The sequence below is a fragment of the Tyto alba genome, unplaced genomic scaffold (genome assembly GCF_018691265.1).
Source record: "Tyto alba isolate M040663 unplaced genomic scaffold, T.alba_DEE_v4.0 Super-Scaffold_1, whole genome shotgun sequence".
NCBI classification, from domain to species: domain Eukaryota; kingdom Metazoa; phylum Chordata; class Aves; order Strigiformes; family Tytonidae; genus Tyto; species Tyto alba.
In genome coordinates this window covers 16,320,765-16,338,382 of record NW_024881261.1, presented here as the reverse complement: position 1 = coordinate 16,338,382, position 17,618 = coordinate 16,320,765, and the positions used below count along the sequence as shown (strand labels likewise).

At 60.8% G+C, this 17,618-nt stretch overlaps 1 protein-coding gene across 4 annotated transcripts in view; it reads left to right on the top strand.

Moving 5' to 3' along the window:
- Positions 1–17,618, top strand: part of SLIT1 (slit guidance ligand 1) — a 63,897-nt gene that overhangs the window by 33,804 nt on the left and 12,475 nt on the right. Inside the window, exons 1-17 of one of the 4 annotated variants that reach the window (XM_032994760.2) lie at positions 11,853–11,937; positions 12,100–12,171; positions 12,300–12,371; positions 12,798–12,869; positions 13,168–13,331; positions 13,731–13,881; positions 14,369–14,440; positions 14,702–14,773; positions 14,876–14,947; positions 15,077–15,220; positions 15,315–15,478; positions 15,612–15,635; positions 16,112–16,256; positions 16,396–16,470; positions 16,700–16,843; positions 17,145–17,288; positions 17,419–17,585. In XM_032994760.2, the coding sequence (XP_032850651.2) occupies positions 11,900–11,937; positions 12,100–12,171; positions 12,300–12,371; positions 12,798–12,869; positions 13,168–13,331; positions 13,731–13,881; positions 14,369–14,440; positions 14,702–14,773; positions 14,876–14,947; positions 15,077–15,220; positions 15,315–15,478; positions 15,612–15,635; positions 16,112–16,256; positions 16,396–16,470; positions 16,700–16,843; positions 17,145–17,288; positions 17,419–17,585 (1,792 nt within the window). In that variant the 5' untranslated portion in view covers positions 11,853–11,899. Of the gene's footprint in view, positions 1–11,852; positions 11,938–12,099; positions 12,172–12,299; positions 12,372–12,797; positions 12,870–13,167; positions 13,332–13,730; positions 13,882–14,368; positions 14,441–14,701; positions 14,774–14,875; positions 14,948–15,076; positions 15,221–15,314; positions 15,479–15,611; positions 15,636–16,111; positions 16,257–16,395; positions 16,471–16,699; positions 16,844–17,144; positions 17,289–17,418; positions 17,586–17,618 lie in introns of those variants that run through there. The other 3 variants (XM_042790346.1, XM_042790345.1, XM_042790339.1) reach the window with 3 other exon arrangements.

The window sequence follows — 17,618 nt, the reverse complement described above, 5'->3', positions numbered from 1 at the left end:
CTGTGCTGCACAGCCCCTGCTCACCTCTCCCATCCCAGAGGACCGTGCTGAGGGTCTGAGCTCTGCCCCGTGCCCACCGCCGAGAGCTCGGGGGTGCTAGCATGGGCACGTGCATGCAACCTGGGAGTTAGCTGCTCACCCTTCCCCTGGCCCAGGCCAGCAGCCGTGTCCTGGGATGGCAACACTTGCAGCTTATCATGGTTGGGGCACTCCCAGAAGGAGGGGTGTCTCTGGGGACACCAGCACCCGAGGTTGCACCTGTAGGCTGGCCATGCTGCCGTATCCTTGCACGTGTGCCAGCGACGGATGGCACATATCCCTCCCCAGGCTGCCCTGAGATGGTTCCCTGAGATCCCATGGTGGGGTCTCAGCCTGTGATGCCTCTGCTGCGAGATGGGGCTCCCTGGCCACCCGCCTCCCTCTGAGGGGGCCAATATTGTCTCATCTGTACCTGCGTGGGTCTCTTCCCCCTCTGCATGGTTTATAGCCAGGACTGTTCGGGAGATTTCATCCCCCCTTTAATCTTGGCGGTTGGAATCTGGGGAGCCGATAATGATGAAGGAGTGTAAATGTCAGCAGGAAACCAGCTTCAATCAGAACTGTTAAAAATAAACCTGCCAGGCCTGCTCTGGCAGGGGTAATCAGCCTCAGCAGCTCCTCTCCCCGGGTCCTAGAGCACAAGCCGCAGCCGTGCTGAGCCGTGCTGTGGAAGCTGGCTGCAGCGTTGGCATATCCAGCCCCGGCCAGCAGCTCCCTTGGAGCTGGGAGGAGCAACCCCCCTGAGCTGGACAGGGTGCAGGGTCCTGTCCCCTCTCCCCAGATGCACCCCGTCTCTCCCCTTAGTGGGAATCCCTGCTGCAATCGCAGCTGGGCTTAAGCTAAGTTTTAAATGCAAAAAGAGATGGCGTGGGAGAGGGGCGCAGAGGTGAGCTGTTTCTGGCGTGCGTGTTTTTTGTTAGGGATCCCTACGAGCTGCGTACATAGCATGGGTGGTGGTGGTGAGATGCTCAACCTTCATGAAAACACCCATGACTGGAAAATGCCCATCCTCCCCATCCCAGCTCATTTGGGTCATGGCAGGATGCGTGGGTAACAGCCCCTGGCTCATCAGGCACGTCTGCAGTTTAGGTTCAGCCTTGGGCTCTTGGGGTCACAGAGCCAGTGTCCTCACCTGAAGGGAGATGCACTTGGAGCAGAGACCAGAGGTGCATTGTTAACCTCCAAGGTAACTAACCTCTGGGCAGCTTGCAAAGGGATGTGGGGCTGCTCCATCACTTGAGCTTTAATATGGAGGCTGAAGGTCTGTGCGAGACCCCCCCAGGCACCCGTGGGCTTGGGGCCAGGGCTCCCTGGTCTGTGCCTTGCGACTGGGAGCTGCTGCTGAGCTCGCTGCTCCTCCAAGGCTCCATGCATGCGTGGATCAGGGGAAGGCAGGAGGAGCATCCAGATGTGCCTCTGGAAACTCATTTCTGCCTCCCCAAAATGAGGAGCTGTTGATCAGCAGCACAGGCGAGGTCTGTGGGCGGCAGTGTTTTATGACTGGGGGGCTGCAGCTGTACTAACTGCCTGCAGGCAGAGGCTTCCCCAGACTCACCGTGTGGTTTTATGCTGGGGGTTCTTCAAAGAACTGCTCCATGAAGGGAAGCCCCGTGGGCTGGTGTGCAGCTCCCTGTCCCCTGTGTCATGGCCATGACTGTCTGTTCCTCTCCCAAACCCTCTTGGGAGCAATGTTACTGGGGCAAGGGCAGCCCCAGCTTGGGCCCAGCCTTGTGGCAGGGCTTTGCTGCCCTGCCAGCAGTTTTTATCCCAGCTTTGATGTATACCACACGGGATGGAGTCTCTTTATCTGCCTGTTGGGTTTTCCCTGCTGTGTGCCCCTGCGCTCCGTTCCCATGCTCGGGTGCTCTTGCAGCCTCGCACTCGCTCTGCCTCGTTTCCCACCCTCCATTCCCATCAGACCCTTCTCCTATCAGAGCTGTTTCCTTCCAGCCCTGGGTAAAATCACATCTCTTATTCCAGCTGCTGGGCTGGATTTGAGATGTCCTGCTCGTTCTGGCCTGGCTGCCAAGGGGGGCTGATGCTTTTCTCTCCATGATACATCTCCCACAGGCAGCTCTGTGGTCACTCCCAGGTGCTTTCAGGAGGCCAGGCTATGAGATGCAGCTGCTGCTGGGGCAAGTGTTTTGCCCGTCTTACTGCTAGGGCTGAGCATGAGGAGCCTGAAGCACCCTTGGTCATGGCAAGGCATCTCGCCAAGTAACTCCAGCTGGGTCTTGCAAGGGTCAGCATCAGTTTTAGAGCATCCTCCAGGCCAGAGGGAGTCTGCTTTAGCCCTTCCCAAAGCTGGGACCAGGGTTTAGAGCTGCTATCCCAGGACCTGCAAAGCTGAGGAGCAGCATCGTAGATCCACAGCATTGCTCCTTGGCTCACCAGCCTGTGCCAGATCTGGGACAGCCGGGATGCAATTCTCGGCTTGGCTCAGCCTCATTCACACCTCAGAGGAATCCAGGAGGGCCGGCAGGGCTGGCTTCACACTTATTAGCAATTAAAAGCCTCAGAGCCTGGGAGTCAATTAGCTCTGAGCTCAGCAGTGCTGCAAACCCAGGGGATGAGCTGCTAACGAGAGCTGCAGCCAGCTCCCCACAGGGCTCAGGACTTGCTCGCCAGAAGAGCTATTTGTTTTTTTCATTTACACCTTGGATGAGTGTTGCTGCATGGAGTTCGGGATGTCTTCTTGGGCGCGAGCTGCCGGGCACACGCTGTGTGCTGGAGGGTGCAAAGCTTCCCAGCACAGGGGGCTGGAGCCTGGCACCTCTCCCAGCAGGGCACAGCACTGTAACCCAGCAGAGCCCTCTGTGCATGGGGTCATGGTGGGGTGAGGGGGCATTGTCCTTGTCCTAACCATTGTGGGGCTGCGTGGGAGGGTCTCACTGTGACACACTGCTCTCCACCAGAGGTAGAGACATGGGTGGTCCAGCAAGTCCCCACCACTAACCCCTGGCTTGCTCTGCCCCAAGCTCTGGAGCTGCTGGGCTGTGGTACCCTGATTTTCTGGTCACCCCAGAATGTGCCGGGTCTCTGAGCACTGGGATGATGCTCTGCCATGGGCAGTGGTTTCTCTCTGTGAACAGGAGAGCAGTGGGGTGGTGAGCCAAAGTGGGGTTTTGGGGGAAGTTGGTAGGGCCGTGAAGCCCTGGGAAAAGGGATGTCTCCGCACCTTTGATTTGCAGTGCATCAGGAAAGCAAACGTGAAGCAGATAGGTGTGCAGGCTGGAGGGTAGCGTGGGAGCTGGAAAGAAAACATGCTTTGGTGGAGGGTTTCACAGGGGTTTCCTGCTACTAGAGGGCTAGACAGAAGCAGAAACATGAAAGGAGGGAGGACAAGCTTGCTGAACACCAGGGCAGAGGGGATTTGGAGGCGGTGAAAAGCAGGGATGGGGAGAAGCAGGAGGCCATGCAGCAATGGGGCCACTGGCTGGGTGTGGCTGTGTGCCTTGGCTCCCAGTGGCACTGGGACATGGAGGCTGGGAGCTGGGCAGGTACAGTTCTAACACCCGGCGTCCAGGCAGACACTTGCTGGAGGGGACGAGCCCCCATCCAGCGGTCAGGGGGAGCCAGGGGAGCCTGGTCAGCCACACAGCAGGTCCCTTCACAGGCAGTGGCGGGTTGGCTGCTCCCGGGTATGTGCTGCAAGGCACCCCTTGCCCACCCCGGCCTCTGCCAGACCACGGGGCACTGGGCACACTGGATGCTGTGGCTCCCTCAAGGCACTTCAGGACGCCGGCGAGCTGGTGGCGATGCCTTAGCCTCTTGTTGGCTCCCCTTCCCGCAGATACTGATGTTACAGGAACAAAGGGACAGTACGGGGAGGGGGCGGCGACAGGCACGCAGGGTTTGCAGCTTGTTATTTCACTTGTGTTTCCATTGAAGCTGCTGCTTTTAACTTGTTTCAATCTCTGAAGAGGCTCCAGGGTGGGTGGCAGATGCTTTATTCCCCCTCCCTCCCGCCCTCCCCTCTTTTCCTTGGCCAGCTCCCCTTGTTCCCACAGCCATCCCCCTTGGACTCGCGGAGGCCACGTCCCGCAGCTCTGTCTTTGCAGCGCAGCCCACGCGGGAGCTGCTCCTTGCCAGAGCTGGACCAGAGCCACTGCACAGGCGCTGCCCCACGCAGAGAGCTGCTCGGCAAAGCCCAGCTCGTGCAAATGCCTTCCCCATGCCGATAATCCCGCTCACGACAGACGTTGCACATCCCCGACTTCCCCTGTGCCCCAGCGTGGGGCTGCTGGTGTCACCCGCGGCACGTGCACCCACGCGCCCCGGCATCCCTCGTGCACCCCCTTGGCATACGCAGGCACCGCGGCGGCACGGCCGGGTGATACCAGCTGGTGTCAGTTGCTGGTGCTCTGGTAAGGACAGCGGCCCAGGTCATGGCACGGGTCAGCAGCGTCCCTTTGAAGCTGCTGAGATTTATGCATGCCCTGAAATGTTTTGCTAAATCAGCACCACCACGCTGGGGCTGGGACTCTTCTCACTAACTGTTTCCATGAGCATATGTTGCATTTTACACATGCTCTGCTTGTCTGTCCAAGCAACAAACCTCTCTAGCTTGAATGTTTTGGGAAGCATCTGCGTCTCCTGGGAGGGAAGGGGCCAGAGCCTGGGGTCAGCACGGCACTTTGGGGAGCCTTTCCCAGAAGAGGAGCAGCGTGAAGCATTACTCTCTGGTCTGGCAGCGTTCACCTTTACTCTTTGCTATGTGTGTGTGGTGGACAGGCAGAATTTGTTGATAGGGCTCATGTCATCGAGGTCCATGGTCTGAGATGCTCGTCATGACATCATGATGTCTAGCAGTGTGTTGCCTTGCTCCAGCAAAGGATTGTTTTGTCCTTATATATATGGGTCTGGCAACCATGAGCTCTGATCCATTGCCTTCGCTGGTGCTGAGATAACAAGAAATATTACTGCAAAAAACCTCAGGTGAGGATGAGGGCAGCTCTCCTAAGGGAAGTGATCATTTTTTGTTGCTTGGACCGTGGTGGATGTGACCTGGTGTGTTATCCTGCCTGCCAAGAGGTGCTGAGGACTCTGGTCCCTTCGGGAGGACCATCCCATGGCCAGGAATCACATCACCCCCCCCCGCCACGGGTGGTGTGTGAGCAGGTGATGGGTTACATGGCCCTTGCACAGAGTAGGGGACCCCCTGGACCAGGCAGCCTGTGCGACTCAGAGCACGGGGACCCTGCAACTTGCAGGTGGGGACATGAGCCCCGCTTTCCAGCTGGGCTGGGGTAGAGACACGCATGAAAGTGCATATTGAGGCCAAACTCCCCATGCCACCTAGGAGCAATGAGCCCTGCACAGGGCAGGAGAGGCCAGTGGTGACTTTCAGGCTGTTGTGGTGGCTACAAGAAGGATGCCTAGACCTCCTCATCTCTAGGACCCCTGTAGGGACACCTCCCTGCCTTTGCACAGCACTTCACTGTGCCATAGAGATGTCTTCTGTGCTGAGTAAAGATTGCTGCTGCCATCCTTGTCCCCTCTGGCTATACCGTCCCTGCTCCGTGCACCCTGTCCCCAGTACCCATCAAGGCTGTCTGGGTCGGGAGGCAGTTTCTGTGGCTGCAGGTTGTGGTCTCCCCCAGCACGCTGCAGGCTGCGGCACCCGGAGCCAGGAGGATAATGAGATCTTAATAGTCCAATTATATCCCATCGATTTACTCAGCACGTAATTGTTGGCGGCTGGGGCTGCCTGATGAAGCGCTCGCGCCGGCTGCCAGCGGGGAGGGCTGTGCTGCGCCGCCCAGCCTGGGATGCTCCTCGCAGCAACCAGCTGTTCCCCCTTGAACCACCACAGAAGCAGCCCCCCCTCAGCGCCCCCCCCGGAGGTGCAGGAATAAGAGTGGGAGGCAGAGACTGGAGCCGGGGACCCTGGCACCCTGCCCCTGGCTGGGCAGGGGGTGCCGGCATCGGGCTGACCCCAGGTTGACATCCCCCCTGCTGCTCTGGGGAGCAGAAGGGTTGTACATCTCCGCCTCCCGCTAAAACAGGCTGACAGGAGAAGTGATTCCTGCTGGGTGACAGTCCCTGCCGGCTGAGCCATCGGCCGTGCCTGGCAGCCTGTGCCAGGCAGTGTGGTGGCTACCAGAGGTGTGCCCAGCTGGCCCCCTGGCAGCAGCAGCAGCAGCCGGCTCCTGAGCACCCACCTGCCGGTATCCTCGCACGGCACGGCATTGCAGGCACATCTCTGCACTTTTCTTCTATTCGTTTCCCTTCTCAGCTGGTTGCGTCTGGGAGTCCCATGGACTAGCAATGCCTAATTTGGAGGAGTCACTCTTAGCTGTGATTTTAAGCCTGCCTTCGTGATTGTGCCAGTCATCCCCTGTTCTGCTGGTGTGAAAAGCAGCGAATAATGTCTCCATTCCTCCTCACCGTGCTGCTTTGGACCTTGTCCCATCCCCTCCCATTTTCCTTCCTGGCCCCTGCCAAGGTGCCATTTCTAGAGACCCCACAAGCTTTTTCCTGAGTGGCAGGGGCTTATGCTGAGCCCACCGTGCTGCACTCTGGCTTGTTTGCATCCATACGTCAGTGTCTGCCATCCCACCTTATCCTGTGCAAACACCATCAGCGCCAGGGGCGAGGCTCACAGCAGGTAGCAGGCAGCAGAAGGCAGTGCACGGGCTCCCTGTGACCTTGGGGATGGTGGAGTGAGGCAAGGGTGGAGCGGGTGGGAGGTCTGTCTTGTTCCCCTTGGCCGGGATGGAGCGGTGCCGGCAGCTGGGCCGGCAGAGCCCGTTAAAAATCAAAGAGCTTGACGTAATGCTGGGGGCACGCTGCAGGAGTCAGAACCTGAGATGGGGCTGTGGGGCCCTGCTCATACCAGAGCTGGGGACTGGGGCAGGTGACATGGTGGACAAAACCCTGCCTGTCACCCCAGCACCCTGCTAACGCAGCAGCAGGGCTGTTGCCCCCAACCTCCAGCAATCATCTCCCGTGGAGGGGATGGAGCCCTCCGGGACACCCCTCCTTGGGCACAGGGTCCTTGCAACAGTGGATGCACCATCACCTCGAGTGGATTGTGTGGCTGGGACACATGGGTGACACTTGCTTCCCCCAGCACAGGGCTGCGGGTACCGATGCTGGCACAAGCGGTGGTTGCAGCCGCGCCTCCCCTGCAGTGAGAAACGGGAGTGCAAAACCCCACGGGGGGGACTCTGGGCTGTCAGCCACTAATGTGAGCGCTGATTAGCGTATCGATCTTGTGTAATGTGGGAGTCTTTCTGTCACCTTCATGCTCACCCTTGTCACCTGTCAGGCGGTGGCGTGAACAGCCGTGCCGGCGGGGCAGCTCTGGCTCTGCCCATCCCTCTGCCCTGAGCAGGCTGTGCTGGGACAAACAGCATGTGTGGGGTGACCCGAGGGACACCGGGCTGCTTAATAGCTGCTGGTGCCATGATCCTTGCTGGTTAGTCCCTGGCAGGCCCTTTGCCTTGGGGAAATGCCAGCTGCACCCTGGCAGAGCCTGCTCCGGCACAGTGCCAGCGAGGCGAGCCTGGGATCTGGGAAGCACCTATCCCAGCCCAAAACGCCGGTGCTGCCCAGAGCTACGTGGCTGTGGCTGTAAGGGCAGCTGCCTTGTCTGGTCGAGACTTGGTGGACAGCTGTGGCCAAGCTGGTGCCTGCAGTAACTGGTTCCAGTGCCGGAGGAGCGGAGCTGCTGGGGGAAGCACCCAGCTTGTGAGCAGGGACCTGTCATGCGTTTTCATCATGGGAGCAGCTGAAGGGTTAATGCCTTTTCTCTGCCCCAGTGAGCCAGAGAGGGTCTGGGAGACCACTGGATGCTAATGTCTTTCCAGCCTGGAAGCTGGGCAGGCAACAAACTAAAGAGGAGAGCAACCCCCTGTGCTCCATCTGCCTGATGCCGGCAGCCGGTCCTAGCCGTGCGGGTGCTGCCGGGGCGGAAAGCCGCCCGCCCGCCGTGGCGTGCCTTCCACAGCACCCCCCCGGCACGGCTGGGACGTGGCGTGGGCTGCACCTTTCTCCTGGACGGAGATGCCCCGGTGGCTGCTGGCACCGGGCAAGACGGACCTGCGCACCGCCGTCACGGCCAGCGCCGGCGGCCGCTGCCAAGCCGGGCTGCCTGGCGAGGGGAGCGCCGTGCCGGAGGGCTGCCAGGCCGCCCCGGCGCTCTTGGCAGGCGGCGGGGGGCTCGGTGGACACGGGGCCAGCGCCGCTGGGAAGCAATTACCTCCCTGCTGCGTCCGGCCCTAATCCCCTCACGCGGCGCGCGAGGAGCCGGCTCGCCAAACAAGGCTCAATCAGGTTAAAGTGTGAAGTCAGGATTAGCCAAAAGAATGAGAGCGTGGTAATAGCCCCGGCCTCCCTGCCCAGCCGCCGCAGCCCCCTCCCTCCCACCCGCCCTCCGGCCCGCCGGGCTCTTGCCGGGGAGATTAAGGCTGCTGGGGTTTGTTTGCCTGAGTGGGCTCCCCACTGGGAAGCGATGTTGAACGGTTTTGCTCGGGTGCCCCGCTAAGTGCCGGGCAGGGCGGCGTGCTGGGGGGCTGGCTCCTGCCGCCGAGCCCCTGCCAGCCCCGCGGGGGCCGTGCCCCTCCGCCTGGCTCCTCGCTGAGGCTCCCCAGGGACCGGCGGCCGTGGGGCAGGGGCTGCTGGCTGCCAGGAGAGCCAGCATCAGGGGCACCACCTGACCTGCCCCACACGTATTTCATCGACAACCATTGTGTGCGCACCGCGGAAAATGTCCAGAATCCCAGTCACTGACCACTGCCATCCTCCACGCTGCCTAGCCAGGGGAGGATTGCGTGGACATAGCTTGGCCATAAGGCTTTTGGGGGATGTGGAAGAAAACCAGGCGTCCTTCTTCTCCCTGTGGCACAGCCATGGGCTGGAGCTGGCTGCTGCTAATTAAAAGGCATCTGCTGGGTCAGAAACCCCTGTGGAGTGTGAGCTTGGGGGCACATGGGGCTGGGCCAGGAAGGGGGGAAATGCAGCAGGTCCCTTGGGAGTAGGTGGGGGCCCTGAGCTGCAGACAGGCTGCTGAGAGCTTCCCACTGGGGCATGTACGTGTGCTACAGCCTCCGTGGCGGGTTTGCCCAGGGTGTTGGCAGTCCAGATGTCCAGCTCTGTCCTCTAGTGCTTGCAGGGAGGAGGCTGTGTACCCCCCCCCGCCCCGTCGCCTGCTCACCCCTCATCATCCTCCGCCTTGTGCACCCCTGGAGTCTTCTGCACCCTGTGCTGTGTGGGGAGAAACTCCATCTGCATGGTTCCCATGGCACAGGGGTGGGAGGATGGCAGCACTGCGGATAGGCCGGCTGCCTGGGCATCCCCTCGATTCAGTAACCAGGAACTCTTATACTTGGAGCTTTAGGAAAATCTCTGGAGGTGAAACCAGAAAGGGCAGCTGCGACAACGGGGCAGGAGCTGCTTTCTCTCTCCCTCCTCTGTCCATGCCCGTCCTCTGGCTGGTCCCCAGCGGGGCTGTCGGACCTGCCAGCGCTTGTGGTCACCGCTGCAAGCTGACACACTCCGCTTGTGATGGCAGCGACATACTTATATTTGGCGGGGTGCGAGGTGGCACCGGCGCAGCCACCGAGGATGCTGCAAGCCGCGCGGCAGAGCGAGGAGAAGCCGTGCCATCTGCTGTTTCTTTGGCGCCAAAGTGTAAAGCAAACATAGCTGGGAGCTATGAAACACCAGGAGGGAAGGGGCCATGCCTTGTTCCAATGCTGGGGCCCAAGGATCCCACAGGCAAAGGATGTGTTTGTCCCAGTGGTGTCAGCTGTGTAACCGTGCCGGCAATGTAAACCCGGTGCCGGGGCCTTGCTGAAACCCTCACATCCAGCGTCTGTCCCTCTTGGCTTCAGTACCCCCGGTGGCAGCACTTCATTGGTGACTGTCACAAAAAGCTGTGAAGGGGAGAAGCCTCGCAAAATCAGTTGTAACCTCCTAGCAGCGTTTCCCTCGCGAGCTGTAAGTCAGCAGCTTTTGCAGACAGACGCCTGGGTTTACTCCCCGGGTACACTGGGACTCCCGTGTTCTGCGAGCGGAGAAGCACAAGCAAGGTTTCCATGGGGGAACCAAACAAGCTGCAGGCAGGGGCTGCCCGGTGCCAGAGCTGGGAGTGGGGTGCAGAGCGCCCAAGTGTGGTGGGTGCTCCCATGCTCGGCCCTGCTGCGACTGGTTTGATGGTGGTGGACAGGCAGCTGCCAAGGGAGAGCACAGTGCATTATTTGCATGGCTAGGAGGAGCAATGAACTTCATCTGAGGGGTTCTGGAGGGTTTTCTAGGGGATTCCTTCTTCTAGGAGCCAAAAAAAGAAAAGGGGAGTTGGGGCGATGCTGTGTTTTTCTGAAAGGTCAGTGCAATTCCTGAGGGCTCATTGTATCCCCAGCAGAGGATGAGGGGGGGGCGTTTGTGCCCAAAGGGGGTGCTGGGGTGTTGGGTCCTATCCCTTTGGATAGTGTGAGGCAGCTCTGATGCTTTTGGAGGGGCTCAGCCCGGAGCCCTGGGAAGGGCTGGAGCAGCCGGGGGGTGCTCGGGGAGCGCAGCCTGGCAGTGCCGCCGCGCGGGTGGCGGTGAAACTGCTCCTGCTGCGCGCCCGGCTGCTGCAGCGGGGGAGCGGGGCTTTACCCTCCCCGGGCCCTTCCAGGGGCAGCATCTGCCTTCCTCTGCCCCAGCGGGTGCTTGGCCGGGTTTGGTTCCCCCGGAGCGATGCACCGGCCCCCCGCTACCTGCATGCCGAAGGGGCAGGGGCTGGTGCATCCCCCTGGCACCATACGGCAGCTCCTTGGTGGCTGGGCAGCCCTTTTCCTTCTCCCCGTGCAGCTGTGCAAGTGATGCTGGTGCTTCCCTCTGGCAACATTTTGCTGTTGTGGCAGTGAAGCTTTTGGGTGGGGTGAAGTCCCAGTTTGGAGACTTCCAAGTCTTCTGCAAGCAGCTTGTGGGCCATGCTGAGCCTGCGTTCTGGAGGAATTGAGGGCATGGGGAGGAGCGTGGATGCGGTGCTTCTATCCTGACTCAGCCCAACTGCCCTGGGGTATTGGTAGTAAATAGGCTTCGTTATGCTGAAGCAGAGCTGGTGAGCACCCAGTGTGAAATACTGGCATCCAGGGTCACCCCAAACCACCCCTCAGGGTCTAGGATGGGAGTGTCTGCATGGCCTGTGTAATGCTGGGTGGTGCTTAATCTGTGCGGGATGCTCTGGTCCTGCTCCTCACTCACCTGTGGACTTGCTGCGTAGGGCAAATGCTGTGTCATGCCTCATTTTCCCTGTGCCAGAAGGGAGATGAGGACTTGGCCACCTGCCCCATGGGTGGCCGGAGCAGGGCTGTGCTGGCGTGGGGCAATGCAGGTGCCTGCCGAGCTCCGAGGAGCTCCTGGCCCTTGGGGTAGGAGAAGGAAAGCCCGCACGAGAGTCACGGGGCACAAATATGATAAGCATGTCCCCACAGCAATGTGGCAAGCTGAACCAGTGCACCCAGACCGTACTTGCAGTGAGATTTTTGGCCTTCGTGGTCTTTAAAAGCCAGCCCTGGCATAGTGGGCGATCCGACCCATTGCCAGCCCTGCAACACAGAGCCTGCGCCAGCCTAGCACACCCTGGCATTGCAGAGCAGGTGATCACACAGACAGTGCCGTGGAGTGATGAAGTAATTAATGACCCGATTATTTGTGCCCTCTAAAGTGCAGGGCAGGCTCCATGGGAATGCCTGCTGGAGCCACTAAGTGTAATTAACAGTTAATCAGCAGGCACCTGTAATTATAGCTGTCAGAGGGTATTTAAGTAGAGGGTTTTCCCAGAGCTGTGCCCTGCTACTCTGCTTATCAGAGCTGGGGACAGCAGCTGGGGACAGCCCCAGGGACCCCCCAGCCACTTGCAACCAGCATGGATGGAGCTGGACTTGCCTTGGGATGGGCAGCAGGGCAGTGGGCAACTAAGGACCTGAAGCCAAATCACAGTTTTCCAGAGCCCGTGGGGGATCACTGAGTGCCGGGGCATGCCCCTGCCTGTGGACACCTTGATCCCATGGGGCATCATGCTTTGCCGACACTGCTCATTTTCCCTCTTGCCTCTTTCTTCTGCAGGGACCTGAGCGAGAACTTCATCCAGGCCATCCCCAGGAAAGCTTTCCGCGGGGCCACTGACCTCAAGAACTTGTGAGTCCTGGCAGGGATGGGCATGAGGGAGTTTGGGATCAGGTCCGGTGGGTGGCAGGAGGCGTTGGGAGCCGCTGGTCATTCTGCCTGGACTGTCCCAGCAATGCCCCTCTGTCTTTCTCCTGCAGGCAACTGGACAAGAACCAGATCAGCTGCATCGAGGATGGGGCTTTCCGTGCCCTGCGGGGGCTAGAGGTCCTGTAAGTGGCCAGGGGCTGGCCGGAGCCTCCAGCCTGCAAGCCCCATGTGGGGTGAGGGTGTCCCCGAGTGCTCCCCACTCACTGAGGCGCTGCAGGGACATCCCCGGCGTGCCATCTCTCCCTGGCCTCAAGGAGGGGCTGGGCAGGGGTCTGGTACCACTGCTGCAGAGCTGTGCTCCAGGGCCTGATCCTGCCCCAGGGGGTCTACCTGGCTTCAGCTGGCTGTGGAGGGGAGACACCTGGAAAGGGCAGCAATCCCTGCCCAGGGTTTTGGGCTGTCCCCATCCATTCCCTCACCATCCATCCACCCTGTGCCAGGGGGTGGGTGGGTGGTGCTGCTCCCAGGGGTTTGGTGCCCCCTGGACCATCTTATGCTCCTATTTATGGCCTGGCCACCCTGACCTGCCCCCCTTTGCCTTCCTACAGGACCCTGAATAACAACAATATCACTTCCATCCCTGTGTCCAGCTTCAACCACATGCCCAAGCTGCGGACGTTGTGAGTGCTGGGGCTCCCTGGGCTGGGGTGGGATGTCTCCAGCTCTGCTGCCAGTGCTGGTGGCTCGGCATTGCTGGGACAGCGCCGTGGGGCGGGGATGGAGGGGACACCCCTGCAGAACATCCCCAAGCACTGCCAAGCAAGGCGGCCTTGGCAACGAACGCAGATGCTCTCGGGCTCCTCCGTGTCCCCCTCTGTATGCCCTCAGCCCTTGGGATGAGCCAGGCTGGGGCAGCCGGAGGGCAGTGGGGCAAGCAGGAGCCGTCCTGTGGCCACTGACTGCTCCGTCTGCCCGCAGCCGCCTGCACTCCAACCACCTCTTCTGCGATTGCCACCTAGCCTGGCTCTCGCAGTGGCTGCGCCAGCGTCCCACCATCGGGCTCTTCACCCAGTGTGCTGCTCCAGCCCAGCTCCGCGGCCTCAACGTGGCTGAGATCCAGAAGAATGAGTTCAGCTGCTCCGGTGAGGGGGACAGGGGAGGCGGCGAATGGCCAGGGCAGAGACATGGACTGGGGGGACAAAGCCTGTCCCATCGATGCAGCCCACCTCCACTCCCTGCCACGTGCCCCAGCTCAGAGCCTGGATGCACGCTGTGGGCTCAGCTCGGCACAGTCCCTGGTGCGGGGACGACGTGGGGACAACAGCACCCTGTCAGTGTGACAGAGCGGGCATCGGTCTGTGCTCTCGGAGCTGTGTGCCTTTTGCACAGGGTTGGGGTGCACCAGGACTTTGCGTACCCACTCAGGGGTGCTACGAGCTGTCCTAGCACGCTGAGCTGTCACCAGGGTCCCTTCCTTGGTGTGCTGCCACCTGCACGCCTGCCCCAGCTCTTTGCAACTCCCATGGTGGCTGTTTCCTCAGCAGGACAAACAGACCCGGCACGTGCCCAGCTCTGCAGCTTGTCCTCTGGCTCCTGCCCAGCCATGTGCACTTGCAGCAACGGCATTGTGGACTGTCGGGGCAAGGGGCTGACAGCCATCCCCGCCAACCTGCCCGAAACCATGACGGAGATGTGAGTACAGTCCCACACCATCACCATCGGGCTCTGGGTGGCTCGAGGAAGCGGGGACATGGGGGCAAGCCCCACAGCTCAGCCACCCTGCAGAGCAACAGGTCTCCCTTGCCCTTCTCCCATGCTGCCCAGACTTAGTCCTGGATTTAGCTGCATTAAAAATGTAAATAGAGAATTAAGCTCCTTAGGGGAATCCAATTATGGTGCAAAGCCCCCCCTGGGACCGCGCGCAAAGCACGTGGGAGGCAGCAGATGCCCCCAGACCCAGGGTGCAGGAGGGAGGAGGTGGTCCCCCCATCCCAGCCAGCATAGTCCCTCCACCCATGACAACCCTCCCTGATGGAGAAAGCCCTGACCACAGGCAGCAAGTTGTCCCTGGGATGAATGATGCCACACTAGTGGGGTAACTTACTGCAAGCTTGGGGATCTTGCAGCCCCCCAGCCCTGTCAGCCCTACAGCCCTCCTGTCTCCCCCTTCTCTCTGCAGACGTTTGGAGCTCAATGGCATCAAGTCCATCCCCCCAGGTGCCTTCTCCCCCTACAAGAAGCTGCGGAGGATGTAAGTGTGCAGCCCCTACCAGCTCGCTCTAAACCCCAGCACCCTCCACACCCCTGGCCACTGCTGTGACCCCACAGCCCCCCACTCCGACAGGCACGAGGCACTTGCCATGCCATGGGTACCCCACATGGCAGCACGGGGATGGGGTCTTGGATCTCCCCAGCTCTCTATATCGGGTGCTGGGGGTGGTCCCCTGGAGCCAGTGGGGGGGATGGGGTGAGAGAAAAGGGGACCAGGCTACCTTCTCCCTTGGGGTTTCAGAGACCTGAGCAACAACCAGATCTCGGAGATCGCCCCCGACGCCTTCCAGGGGCTGCGCTCACTGAACTCCCTGTAAGTGCCCACACTGGGGTGTGTGGGGTGGACACTGCGCCCCCTGAACCGTACCCCACACTGCTCCCCCTCATCGCTCTCACACCAGCCTTTCTCTCCCAGGGTGCTGTATGGCAACAAGATCACGGACCTCCCCAGGGGTGTCTTCGGGGGACTTTTTGCCCTGCAGCTGCTGTAAGGCACCAGTGGCTGGGTGGGAAGCTCTGCGGGGACACCAGGAAGCAGGGCTGAGGTCCTCAGCACCCATGATGCAGTGAAGGGGGTCCCCAGGCTCACCTCCCTCCTTCTCTCCCTCCCTGCCAGGCTCCTCAATGCCAATAAGATCAACTGCGTGCGGGCAGACGCCTTCCAGGACCTGCAGAACCTCTCGCTGCTCTCGCTCTACGACAACAAGATCCAGAGCCTGGCCAAGGGCACCTTCACCTCCCTGCGGGCCATCCAGACCCTGTGAGTGCCCACACCAGCTCCGATGCCCAGGTGGGAAGCATCTCGGGAGGTAGCTGGGGCTGGAGGTGGTGGTCACCCGCTGTCCCTGGTGCAGGCACCTGGCCCAGAACCCCTTTGTCTGTGACTGCAACCTGAAGTGGCTGGCAGACTTCCTCCGCACCAACCCCATCGAGACCAGTGGTGCCCGCTGCGCCAGCCCCCGGCGCCTGGCCAACAAACGCATCGGCCAGATCAAGAGCAAGAAGTTTCGCTGCTCCGGTGAGAGCTGTCCCCATCCCCATCACGGGCGCTCTGCAGCACGGCTGTCCTCAGTCCTGCCCCAGCCTGGTGTCCATGTGCTCAGGCTGCTGATGGTTTGGTTTTTTCTTTTTTTTTTTTTTTTTTTTTGCAGCCAAAGAGCAGTATTTCATCCCAGGTAAGAGGTGATGACACGTGTGTGCGTGGGTGTGTTCACGGTGCCCTTTTGGCCAGGCTGCCGAAGGGGTGGTTGTACCAGAGCTCAGTGGTCTGGCCCGGCAGGACCACACTGCATTTCCCATAATTTCTGGTTGCTGAGTTCCCAGGTGGCACAGTGACAGAAGCGCTGGGTACCAGGACGTGTTGTGGCATCTCCCATCTTGCCGTTACCTGGATGGGCACAGAGGTGTCCCTGGGGTCTGGCTCTGGTGGCAGGAGGGGAGAGGGTGGCAGCCAGCGCAGCGCCCCATGTACCCAGGATAAATATCCTTGCAGTTAAGCTGCTTTGGGCAGTAATGTGTGTGCGGCGGCCCAGATGAGGGTAGCTGGGGAAGAGACGGAGCCCGGCTGGGGGTGTGGGAGGATCAGAGGAGGGGAGGTGCAGCCCCCATGCCTCTGCCCATGGGGGCTCACGGTGCCCTCGCTGGCGTGCAGGGACGGAGGATTACCAGCTGAACAGCGAGTGCAACAGCGACGTGATCTGCCCCCCGAAGTGCCGCTGCGAATCCAATGTGGTTGAGTGCTCCAACCTGAAGCTCACCAAGATCCCGGAGCGCATCCCGCAGTCCACAGCCGAGCTGTAAGAGTCTCCTCCCTCTCACTCTGCTTTCCGTCCTGCAGCCAGAGCATCATCGGTGCTGGGATTTGGCTCAGGATTTGGTCTGTACCAGACCCTTTTCAGCCATCTCCTAAGCTCTTTTTCCTGCTGCCCACCCCAGGCGCCTGAACAACAATGAAATCTCTGTTCTGGAGGCCACTGGCATCTTCAAGAAACTCCCACATCTGAAGAAAATGTGAGTATCAGTCAGGCACAGCCCCTTTGTGTTGCCTGGGGACTGGGAAGGCTCATGGGGTTCCTGATGCCAGGGCAGCCTGGGGTGTGAAATGTGGGCACGTCGCAACCAGAGGGTCCCCTGAGGGACTGGCCATCTTGTGGCGCTCAGTGGGACCTGGGGGAGGCAAGGGTTCAGGATGAGGTTGGGGCAGAGCCCCCCATCCCAGCCTGTTTTCCCCTCTCTGCAGCAACCTCAGCAACAACAAGGTGTCCGAGATCGAGGACGGAGCGTTTGAGGGGGCATCCTCCGTCAGCGAGCTGCACCTCACCGTCAACCAGCTGGAGTCTGTGCGGAGTGGCATGTTCAGGGGCCTGGATGGGCTGAGGACACTGTGAGTCCCCCCGCTGCTGGGGGCACAGGGGTGGGGACAACCCTGCTCCTTGCTCCCCTGCCCTGCCCGCGATCCCAGGCTGGTGCTGTCTGCATCACTGAGGGGCCAGCTTGGATGTGTCTTACCCATCCACTGGCCATACCTAGAGGAGGAGGGGGCAGGTTTTTGCTTCTCAGGAACTGTCTTGGGCTCATCCCCCTACCTGGCAGTGAGGCGGGCACAGCCCAGGCACTGCCGAGGTGGGTTTCCCTCGGCGTGCCTGCCCAGGTCGTTAGGTGCCCTTGTCCCCTTCCCTACGCAGGATGCTGAGGAACAACCGCATCAGCTGCATCCACAACGACAGCTTCACAGGGCTGCGCAACGTCCGCCTGCTCTCCCTGTATGACAACCAGATCAGCACCATCGCGCCGGGCGCCTTCGACACGCTGCAGTCCCTCTCCACGCTGTACGTCTCAGGGCCTGGGGGGGATGCTCCCAGGCTGTCCCCATTGCCCTGGGGGAGGGGGGGGCCGCAGGGGGTCCCCCTTGCCCAGCAGCTGCTCAGATGATGCCCTCGTGCTCCCTCCCGTGTGCAGGAACCTGCTCGCCAACCCCTTCAACTGCAACTGCCAGCTGGCCTGGCTGGGGGACTGGCTGCGCAAGAGGAAGATCGTGACGGGGAACCCGCGGTGCCAAAACCCCGACTTCCTCCGGCAGATCCCTCTCCAGGACGTGGCTTTCCCCGACTTCAGGTGTGAGGAAGGTAACTCACGGGCCCTGAGGCACCGGGGGTGAG